Source organism: Elephantulus edwardii, unplaced genomic scaffold (genome assembly GCF_000299155.1).
Source record: "Elephantulus edwardii isolate Elephantulus edwardi_28Jun2011 unplaced genomic scaffold, EleEdw1.0 scaffold00326, whole genome shotgun sequence".
In the NCBI taxonomy this organism is placed as follows: domain Eukaryota; kingdom Metazoa; phylum Chordata; class Mammalia; order Macroscelidea; family Macroscelididae; genus Elephantulus; species Elephantulus edwardii.
Window position 1 is genome coordinate 776,172 of NW_006400076.1, and position 12,376 is coordinate 788,547.

The 12,376-nt window shown below is 36.8% G+C and overlaps 1 protein-coding gene across 1 annotated transcript in view; it reads right to left on the reverse strand.

The window, feature by feature from the left end:
- The window catches only part of ANKRD31 (ankyrin repeat domain 31), a 246,018-nt gene that overhangs the window by 44,990 nt on the left and 188,652 nt on the right, over positions 1 to 12,376 (reverse strand). The window contains 3 exon segments of the mRNA XM_006901438.1: positions 4,290 to 4,378; positions 5,653 to 5,668; positions 8,897 to 8,995. Of these exon segments, the coding sequence (XP_006901500.1) occupies positions 4,290 to 4,378; positions 5,653 to 5,668; positions 8,897 to 8,995 (204 nt within the window).

Sequence of the window (12,376 nt, forward strand, 5' to 3'; positions counted from 1 at the left end):
CCAATTGAAAAATGGGCACAGGATATTGACAACTTTTTGAGAAAGCACCAAACTGCCTTCCATAGTGCCTGTACCATTTTACACTCTGACTAGCAGTGATTAAGGGTTCCAATCTCCCTACAACCTCACCAGCATTTACTGTTTGCTGCTTTGTTGAACTCTGCTATTGTTGCTGGGGTGAGATGGTATCTCACAGTTTTTATTTCCATCTCTCTAATAGCTGGAATTTTGAACATCTATTCATACAACAGAATACTACGCAGCACTGAAAACTAATGAACTCATTAAACATTACACAACATGCATGACCCTGGAGGACATTATACTGAGTGAAATATCTGTCACAAAAGGACAAACACTGCACAGCCCCACTGTTATAAAGAAGCTCTGACATGGGGGGGTTGGGAGGAGAATAAAATAAGAGTAGATGGCATTTGGCTGAAAGAATGGGATAGCAGAAGGATGTGCAAAGGCATTTGAATGTGTGGATTGTAAGATATTATGGCTAACACTGAGAAGAATGGGAACATTCGAACACTTGAAAGTACTCATGTGAAACCTATCCCTAGACCAGGAGGCTGTTGTGTAAACACAGTAAGGACACCCTTCATGGTTTAAAATTAGTAAAGGTGTGCATTAGGGCTTGATCCTTAAAGAAGGGGCAAACAGGGTTCTCTTCAGGGGAAAGGATGATGAAACATGTATCACATACTGTGGGCATGTTAACAGTGGCCAGTCTTAGAAAAAAAAGTAAGCTGGGAAAGGTGAAGAATCAGCAAAAGAGAAAAGGATCCTCAACACTGTGGATTGACACAATGACATAAAATGTCTCAAGTGTATCAGAGATGATGAGGATGACACAGACTAGGGCAAGGTTCAGAGGGTCATTATGAGTCATGGTTGACATGATATCACCTAACAACATGCTGTGGTGCAAGATTCAGTCTCTTTCTCTTTTTTGGTCTTTTCCTCTTTCTTTGAATTTTACTGAGTTTTCGGTTTCTTCATGTATGATTTCACTAAAGTCATCCATTACTGGTCTGATCTTTTGTCCTTTTGTGTGCAATGCTTCTAATCTCTTCTTCATACAGTTTCTAAATTCAGGTGGAATATACTCAGGGTCTTATTTTGGCTCTTACGGATTTGTTTTCAGTTTCTTCAGCTTCAGGTTGAACTTACACAGGAATAATTGATGGTCTTTTCCGGAGTCAACCCCTGGCCTCATTCTGACTGAAGATACTGACCTTCACCACCATTTCTAATTTGCAGTGAGTGACTTGTTTGTTCTACAATATTTTAGCATGCCATCTCTAGCTTTATTTCTATCAGACTACCTACATTGGTAAAAATCTTCAATGTTTTCCATCTTTGGCTTTAGAAATTATGTATATCTTTGAATAACATTGTAGTAACAGCTGATAGCACCATACTTCAGGAGTATCTTGAAAGTTTCTTTTGATGGTGGGTTTAACACCATTCATCTTCAAGTAGTCTACCTGGAATAATAGTCCAGGTTACTGTTGTGGGAATCCAAATATCAAACTTCTAATAACTAACCAAATGCTGTATCAGGATATGAGGGAGGCATAAATACAAGCTGGAACTTCCCCTGAGACAGGTCATAGGAGTCAAGCACCTAGGTAGACCTAAGGCATCCTCACAATTCTTGGATTGTATTTACTAATCCCTGGGACTGGAATAAGCATAAGGTTGACAACAGAAAAAAATCAACTTCATTTGCAAATGTTCTCTCTTTGTGATTTACTTCCCAATGATTCTCACTAAAACTACAGAAAGGTATGGCTTGAGGGCTTCAGTTTTCCAGAAGTTCACTCCCTGTCTTTATGCTCTGTTTTTCCTCCACTCCTGGTATCCTGTCTCTTTCTTTCTTCTTTTTCTTAGGCTGACAAAAGACTGTTCCACTCAAAATGGTCACTACCAGTCCATTTCAGCTCATCCAAGTCCAGAATATCAATCTTTATGAATCTCATTTCATTTTTCACAACTTCAAATTTTCCTAGTTTCAGACTTCACACATTATTATGTTGTTGTTAGGCGCCACTGAGTTGAGCCCAACTCACAGCCTATGGACAACAGATTTGAACCCTATCCTATCCTATGCCAACATCACAAGCTGTAACACACTAGAGCCTATTGCTGCAGTCATTGTGTCAATCCACCTTGTTGATGGTCTTCCTGTCCTTCATGTCTTTCTTCAATGAATAACCCCTCCTAGCAACATGCCCAAAGTATGTGAGATGAAGATTAGCCATCACTGCATCCAAGGAACATTTTCCTGCATCTTCTTCAAGACATATCTGCCCTTTTGGCATTCCATGGCATGTTCAGTACTCTCCTCCAACATCTCTGTTCAATGGCATCAATTCTTCTTTAACTATCCTTATTCTTTGTCCAGCTCTCAGTAGTGTAATAAGTGATAGAAAAGATTATAGTCTGCCCTTAGCCTCAAGGTGACATAACTGCTCATTAATAACATGGAGAGGCTTCTGACTGCAGACTTTCCCAGTGCAATACATCTCCTGATCACAGCTGGTACCAAATGTATTAATTGTGGATTCTAGTAAGATGAAGTTGTTGACCATTTGCTTTTTTCCATCTAGCATGATTTGCCTGGAGGTTCAGTAGTGATAATTTTTATTTTCTTTATATGTTCATACATTATATGTTCCATATACTAATAGAGGATTACATCCCTTCTCCTCATTTTGAGTCTTGACACATCATTAAATGAAGGGTTTTGATTGGCTGAAAGCTTTACTCCAACCATGTTATTTGGGTAGATTACTCTAAGGAGGCATCTCTTCCACAATGGTATTTTGATGCCTTCTAAACTGATGTTAGTGATTTCTGCACTATATTGGACAATGATACACTGCTATTCATAGGGTTTTTAAAGGTCCATTTTATCAGAAGTGAATAGTCAGTCCTGCTTCCTATTTGGATTTTCTTAATTTATAAGTACTCCTACAGGTGTCTACTATGAGTGATCCTACTGCTATTTGAGATAAACGTGCACAGCTTCCACCATTATAGCACTATACAAGCTGCCACAGTACAACAAACTGACAAATGAGTGGTGGGGGTAAAAAATAAAAGCAGTCAATTCACAAGATAAGAAATAAATCCACTAAAAACACATCTCTAATAATTAAGAAGACAAATGAAAATGAGAACTATTTTATCATTAAATTATCAAAACTATTTAAAATGCAAATCCTAATGCTACTAGAAGTATAAAGATAAACATGAAAACATGTTGGTAAGAATTTGGTATACAATTTGTTGTGTTGTTATTGTTGTTAGCTGCTGTCGAGTCTAGTAAGACTCATAGTGACCCTGTGAACACTGAACCCAGTCCTGTCCTGCACCATCCTCACATTTCCTGACACACAAGAGTCCACTGCAGCAGTGACCTCGTCAATCTGCCTGGTTGAGGATCTTTCTCTTCTTCCCCAACCTTCCACCCTTCCCAACATCATGTTCCTCTCCAAGGAATAACACCTCCTAGCAACATGTCCAAAGTATGTAAGGCAAAGCCTCATCATTCTTGCCTTCAAATAGTACTCTGGCTGCACCTTCTCCAAGACATATCTGTTCGTTCTCTTGGCTGTCCACGGGATGGTCAGTACTCTTTGCCAACGCCACAGCTCAAAGACATCAATTCTTTGAAGTAGTGAATTTGAAAATGCTAATAATGTATTTTAATTGAATAATCCAACTTCTATTAATCACCTGCTAGGAAGTTAACTATGGGTTGGTTCTGACTCAATGACACAGAAGAAGAAAAAAAAAGATAATGGTAACTTCAGGGACTGCATTGTAGCAGCATTAAGGGCAAAAACTGGGATATAATCTAAATGCTCAACACATGGGACAAGAAATAGTGGTGGAATATTATTGTATAGCTTTATTTTTAAAATAGCATATATAAGAACAAAGAAATCTTTAAAGGTTACCATAGCTTGAAGCTGAGGAGCAACATAATCTCATCTCCAGTTACTATTATATAGGTTTTGTCACAATTTGGTCTAAATGTGTCATCCACAGTGGTCTTTTCTCTGATCATGAATCTGAGTGTCTCTCCAATTACTCATATCTTAAAGGTATCTTTATCAACAAATTATTTCTGCACTTTAAAAAACTCTCACATAAAAAAGACTAATCTTTAAGTCATTATGAATTTAAAATAAAGGTAACTTTAAAAAGAATAATTAGCAATTACCTTGTATATATGAAATAATAAAACTTAAATATTAGTCAATATTTACCTGCATCACTAGGGGTTCTTATTTCAAAGGCTAATAAATTTTCTTGCTTTTCTTCTATGTCTTGTAGAATGACATTCATTGTCTGATTTCTCTTATCCTTTTGATAAAAGCAATAGTAAATAAGATGCTTAAGAAAATGATCCTTTATGAAAGACTACAGAGTTACATTAAATTCTTAAATTATTTTTTAAAATAAAATCCTGCTAAAATTGGTAATTTCTTTTTATGATCTAATGTGCTCAAGCTTTACTTAACTTTCATTATAGACATAATGTACTGTTGTTGTTATGTGCCATCGAGTCGCTTGCGACTCATAGTGACCCTATGTACAACAGCCCTAAACCCTGCTCTATCCCTTGCCAATCTCACTGTCTCTGGCATGCCTATGCTCATTACCCCAATGATAGAATCAATTCATCTCATCCAGGGTCTTCCTCTCCTGCACTGTCCTTCCACCCTCCCAAGCCTGAAGTTCCTCTCCAAGGACTGGTCCCTCCTTGCAACATGTCTAAGGAATGTCAGAGGATGCTTCAGAATCCTTGCCTGCAAGGAACAGTGAGGTTTCACCTTCTCCAGGACTAACTTGTTTTTTCTCCTAGAAGCCCTTGGTACACTCAATACTCTTCTCCAGCACCAAAGCTCAAAGGCATCATCTCTCCTTCTATCATCCCTAGTCATTGTTCAGCTCTCTGAAGCATACATAGCAAGTAATGGCAAAGACCATGGCCTCTATCAGGCACACTTTTGTCTCCAGATTAACATCATTGCTTTGCAGTAACTTGAAGAGGTCTCTGACAGCAGACTTTCCCAATGCAATTAATCTTTTAATTTCCTGGCTGCTGGTTACCAAGAGTGTTGACTGTAGAGTCAAGCAAACTAAAGCTGTCAACAAGCTCAATCTCTTCACCATCTATCGTGATGTTGCTAATAAGCCCAGTGGTGATAATCTTTGTTTTCTTGATGTAGAGCTTCAATACATATTGAAGGCTATAATCCTTGACCTTCTGAAGCAAGCACTTCAGGTCCTCCTCAGTTTCAGCAAGCAGAATTGTGTCATCTGCATAATGGAGTTTGTTGGTAAGTCTACCTCCAGTCCTGATGTCACACTTCTCCTCATAGAGCCCAGCCTCCTGGATAATCTGTTCTGTATCTAGATTGAAAACATATGGAGATAGGACACATCCTTAATGCACACCCTTCCCAATTTTGTACCATGCAGTTACCTTGCTCTGCGCTGACAACTGACTCCCTAGTACAAGTTTCACAAGCACAATCAAGTGTTCTGGGATCCCCATTCCTCTCAAAGTCAACCACAGTTTGTTGTGATCTACACAATCAAGTGCCTTTGCATAGTCAATGAAACACAGACAGACATTCCTCTGGTATTCTCTGCTTTTAGCCAAGATCCATCTGGTATTAACTATAATATCCCTAACGCCACGGTCTCTTTTAAATCCAGACTGTACTTCAGGCAGTTCTCTGTTGATGTGCTGCTCTAGTAATTTTTGGATGATCTTCAGCAGAATCTTGTTTGCATGTGATATCAATGATATTGTTTGATAATTTCCACACTCTGTTGGATCACCTTTCTTTGGAATGGGAACAAATATAGATCTCTTCCAGAAGTCAGTAGGCCAGGTGGTTGCTTCTTGTCACAACTTGGTGAGCACATCCAGGGCAGCATCTGTTTGTTGAAATATGTCAATTGGTATGCCATCAATTCCTGGAGCCATGGTTTTTGCCAGTTCTTTCAGAGCATATTGAACTTCCTCCTTCATCAACACAGGCTCTTGCTCATGCATTGTTTCATTAAATTCTTTTGTGTCCACCAATTCCTTTTGGCAAAATGACTCTGTATACTCTCCATCTTCTAATAATGCTTCCTGCATAATTTAGACACTTAAATGTATTTTACTTTATGTAGCAGATCTACTTCTAGAAAAGAAAATATAAAAATAACAACTGTATTATTTTTTCTAATTTTTTTTAATTTAAATTTATTATTAATTTCAGTAAAAATTTACAGAGACTTTGGATTTCCATTCATTCATTGTTGCAACAACCATATTCTGATCAGACTTTTTCACTGATTTTTGTTATAATTAGGGATATGTTGTGTGCTGTGGAGTTACTTTTGACTCATTAAACTTTATAGACTAGAGCAGAACTGTCTCATGGGGCTTTCAACATTGTAAATATTATGGAAGCCAACTGATAAATCTTTTTTCCCATGAAGTTATTGGTAGGTTTGAATTGCTGACTTTTCAGTTAGCATCAGTGTACTTAACTACCACACCATCAGGGCTTTTAAAATTATAAGTATAGGAAAGGAAAAAAATACTACTAATCAGCACACTGCTATTAAAAGTCACATATATGCAACAACTTCACTGTAAGGATTTATGAACTACTCATTTCACAATATTAAAATTTGAAACTAAATGTCAGGAATGAAAACACACTATTCTCTCAAAAAAAAAATCATAAGGGTGATTTAATACCCTACGTGCCTTTGTTAGTTTTACTCCCCCTATCTGAAATTTCAACAACTCACTGCTCAGATCTTCTCTAATAAGAAATGGAATCATAGTGTGTAGGCTCTGGAATCAGACGGCCTACATATGAATTCCAACTCTACCTCTTTTTATAACAAATTATCTATCTAGTCTTTGCCTGAACTGAGTAATACATATGAAATATTTAGCTCTGGTGGCCTAGTGGTAGAGAATTGTGCTGCCAACTCAAAAGTACTTGATTTGAATGGGCACTGGTTCCAACTTAATGGTACTCAACAATAACTAAGTAACATTAAAAAAAACTCAATACATGCTGCTTATCAAATCCGTATCATTTACAAAACCTCTGGCTGAAGATCTGAACTTGCACCCATGAAAAGCCTTTAGGATAAAGGAAATATCTTTCGATGCCAACTTTGTTTTCTGTCTTGCCTCACACTGTGGGTGCACTCACTCAGATCCACCATGCACCAAAACCTCACACTTCATGTCAATTCCACATTCCACCTGTCCAGCATAAACTTACCACCAAGATCTCTTTCTCTGCCATTCATTATTACTTCTCATACCCAAAGAAATCATTAAAATATCCTAAACTAGGATCTGTCTTTGCAATAGCAGCTTTAGATACTTTTCATTCTATCTACTGCAAAGCTTCACTATGAATTAATTCTAAACTTGCTATTTTTACTATGGCAAGATCATCTTTGCTTCTGACTCTTTTCTTACAATTTTATTCTATATAGCAGAGCAGTTAAGAGTACAGGTTTTAGAACCAGGCTTAAACCTGTCATCACTACTTAATAGAAATGTCATCTTGGATAACATTACCTAATTACTCTTGCTTTAGGTTCTTATTCTACAATGATAAAGGTAATAAGAATAACAAAAGTTAAAAGACAAGGTTCAGATCCATTGTGCAAGGGGTCACTATGAGTTGCAGTTGACTTGATGACACCTAAAAACACCACCATCACCCAAAGAGGGTTATTATGAGGACTAAGTGTGTTAACAGAAATTGTTTAGAAGATAATTAAACAGAAAGTACTCAGTAAATGCAAAAAACTATTATTATTATTTTTGAAATAATAATTATGACTATATACATGCTATAATTGGTAAGTATTACAAGGCAGCACTAAACTAATCTCATTTGCTTTAAGTCTAACTCTACTGCCGTTTCCTTCCATTTGGCTAGACATTTTCAATATCCAACAATTTCACATTTGTGTAAGACAAACTCTTAATGACACTGAAGTTTTTAATCTATTTTTTTAAGTTGGCTTTCTTTAGATTTCTAGATCTTTATTATATTTTGTGTTTTGACATAGAAAATTAAATATATTATTCCAGGAGCAAATAACTGTGTAGTTATATAACAAGAGGTATTTTAAAAAGAATAATGTGCCAATCTTTGCATAGAAATATACCGAAAAGATCTTCACAGTTAATATAGTGAAATGAACAGGTTTAGAAAAACCCTTGTGCATTCTAAATAAATGGAAACATTGAATAAAAGTTTAATAATCTTTAAGTGCACACAAAGAGACACAAACACACATACATTCAAGAATGGAAAAAAGAAAAGGAATTCCCCTGGCGCAAGAAATTAATCTAGAGTGGTCATAGGAGATTTGGGAACAGTTCTCAGGGGCTGAATTTTTAAGGCCACAAAAGGAGAAGAGACAAAATGTCAGGACTACTAAATCAGGTTGTTTTCTTCTTTTTTATCTGGATTCTGGGGCCACTGTATATCCTAAATACATTTGGAGATACATTATAGATACATTATAACAGTGGCAGTGTCTTGGGGAAAAAAAGTTTTATCACCAAAACCGGTATAAAGAACAGAAGCAAATAGTTCTGCATTCAATGCAGAAAAATGAGAAGTAAGCAAACAATGCCTTCTTAGCTTATTCTATTCAGTAACATTACTTTCTCATGATACACACAAAAATGTTCAATCTGTATATTCTTAAAAGGTAACTGAATACTACCAACAACCAGCGGTTAGCTAGTCCCCAAAATGGCATTTTTATGCTGAAAATTTAAAAAATATTTCAATTTCACTCACCATAGGGAGGCTTTTACTTGTTTGTTCTTTGTGTAAAAAAGAAGAGGGATCCACAGTTTTGCAGTCATCACAAATACAATGCTTAGGTCTTTTCGACTGGACAGCACAACTTTTTACTTTAAAAAATTGAATTAGAAAATAAAATAAGTGCATATAAACACTTAGCATCATATCATCAGTTGTAACGGTAACAGAGATGAGAAGTAGAAATTGTCTACAATAAGTGTAATATTTTATCATATTTATCACCATTCATCTGTAAGTTTGTCGTACTGTGGTGTCTTGGATGTACTTCAAATATCATAGTAAATAGATTTCAGCAAAGGTTCCAGACTATGATAGACCAGAAGCAAGCTTGGATAAACATTTCTGAAATAATGAGCCCTTTACAAGCCTAACACTGTCTGGTATAATGCTAGACGATTGAAAGTCATTAAAATACTGCCAGGAAGCATTACCTACTTCCTCAAAATGGAGTTTACCTTAACAATGTGAATGGAGTAAAGCTTTAAGAAATGAAAGCCTAAAAAAAAAAAGAAATGAAAGCCTTTTCCTTTGCTCATGTGATACAATTCAAAATGAGGATAAATAGATGCAACCAGACAATTGAATGTATAAAGTAAGAATCTAGAAAAACTGAAGTTGTCAAAACTAAAATGGAATACATAAAGATGGATATCCTAGGCATCAGTGAGCAGAAATGGACTGGTACAGGCCATTGTGAGTGGCATGAACACGTGGTCTACTATGCTGGAACTGACAAACAGAAAATGTATATACTGTCAAATTCATAAAAAAAGAATTATTTTAAGATCTATCCTGAAGTACATAGCTGTTACTAATTGAATAATATCCATACTGAACAAGAAAGACTTGTTAATATGATTTTTTTTTCAAATTCACAAGCCAACCACTAAAGATAATGAAAATTTCTATAAAATTCTGGAGTCTGAAACTCATCAAACATGAAATAACGATGTATTAATAACTAATAATTACTGGTGATTAAACTGGAAACACTGGACATAAAGGAATATTGTTGGTGCTTTTAGGTGATGAGTCAGTTCTGACTCACAGCAAGCCCCTGTACAAGAGATCTGAAGGTTACCCTATCCTGCGTCATCCTCACCATCTCCAGTGTGCTTATGCTTGCAGACACAGTGCCAACGCATCTCACTGACCATCTTCCTTTTCTTCTCTCTCTACTCTTCCAAGCATGATGCCCTTTTCCAAGAACTAGTCCTTCCTGATAACACACCCAAAGTATGTGAGACAAAGTTTTCCCTTCCTTTCCTCCAAGGAGCACTTTGACTACAATTCTTCCAGCCTAGGTTTATTTCTTCTTTGTGCAATGCATCGTATATTCAATATACCTCATCAATATCGCAATTCCAAGTCATCAATTTTTCTTTGGCCTCCTTTTTCACTGTCCAACTTTTGCAAGCAAATAAAAGAATTGAAAACATTGAGACTTAAGTCAGGTGCACCCTAGCTCTCAAAGTGGCCTTTAGCTCCTTAGAAAGATCTTTGACAGCAGGCTGCTGTAATGGAATACACATTTTTATTTGACTGCTTCTTCCATGAGTGTTGACTAGACATCTGTGTAAAAAGAAACCCTTGATATCTTCAGTCATCTCTACAGTTACTATGATGTTGTCTATTGGTCCAAGAGTAAGGATTTCTGTTTTCCTTACATTGACATGTAAGCTATTGGCAGTTAGAAATATAGCCTTGGTGATTAAAAGTAAGGCCAAATATTTTATAAGAGAATTTTGCATAACGAAGAAATTACTTATTGCAAATACATTTTTAAAAAACTCAACATCCATACCTACTATACATATGGACCTACCAGATGAAATACACAAAAACTCAACTTCATTGTCATGGAGTTTGAACTAATACAGAGCCACCCTCCGTGGCTTCAGAAGGCTATAAATCTTAGAAAAGATGGCAAATCTTTCTCCAGTGGAGACAATGATAGAGTCAAACAGCCAGAGAGGTTAGCAGTGCAACTCACTGTGGACTAGGCCATCAGAGTTCCCTAATCTCACCTAAATTTAGAGACTAATTTAACTAATAACTGATGACTAGAATTGTGCAGTAACATCAAGAGCATAATACATGAAGAAAATACCTTTATCCTGATAATCCCCTAATACCTTTATCTACTCCTCTCATAATTTATCTCACTGAATACGATTTTTTAAATACATTGTGTTTCATTCCTGAAGACTGTGATACAATCATTTATATACATTATGTTTTAGAAAAGTAATCACCATTGAGTGCGATTGATATTATGTTATTGTTAAATGCTGCTGAGTTGAGCATGACTCATTGCGACCCTATGAACAAAAGACCTGAACCCTGTATTATAACTATTATTGCTTCTCTATGTTCATAGTTTCCAGAGGCATGTGGTTTAGGAAGTGGATGCCACTCCTGCTTCCAAACCAGAATCAATCTGGGAGCTCCAACAAACATAATGGATAACCATTATGGCATTTGACACACCAGTGGCACAGCATTCACCACCACAGCAATCCTAAGTTACTTCAATATGGTAACTGATGGACCAGTGCTGTACCACTTAGAAGAATGTCCATCCCAAACACAATTAACACCAGCCTGAGGGCAGCCTGCCCACAAGGTCATGGTTGACTTTAAACTAAGAGGCTTCCAGCTCAGAACTAATTCTTGGCTAAATGCAAAAAATCCAACCAGCTCACACCCAATTGAGAAAGAAAAACAAAACAAAAACCACCAAAACCAAATAGTCCAGACTTGATCCTCACCAAGACAAAAGAAACCATCATCCAGAATCCAACAGCTTCACACAGGAGCCTCCAAACACGTCTTTGTTGTTGTCATTATGTCCCATCAAGTCACCTGTGATCTACAGTGACCTTAAGTACAGCAGCTCTGAACCCTGCCCTGTCCTGGGCCAGTCTCACTAATTCTAACACACCAACCCCCATTGCCCTAGTTACCATCTCATCCAGGGTCTTCCTCTCTTTTACTGTCCCTCTACCCTTCTAAGAATAATGTCTCTCTCCAAGAACTGGTCTCTCTTGGCCATATGCCCAAAGTATGTGAGACGGGACTTCAAAATCCTAGCCTCCAAGGAGAAACTTGGCTTCACCCTCTCCAAGACAGAACTATTTGTTTGTTTGTGTTTGTTTTGGGTTTTAGTTTTTTTTTTTTTTTTGGCAGTCCATGGTATGATCACCTTCTCCATTAATAGACAGAGTTTATTAAAAAGACAAAATGGAAGGCAAGACCAAAATGGATGAAGAGACCCTGAAATTTACTCTAGGATGTAGTAAAGCTGAAGTGAAAAGAATGATGAAGTAAGAGAGCTGAATGGAACATTTTTTAAAAGGCAACTCCCAAAGAACTATAAAGAAATGTGTCAAGATTTATAGTTAGTAAAACCGAAAGGGAAGAACATGCTTAGCATTTCCTAAAATGAAGAAACTGGAAAAAAATATTCG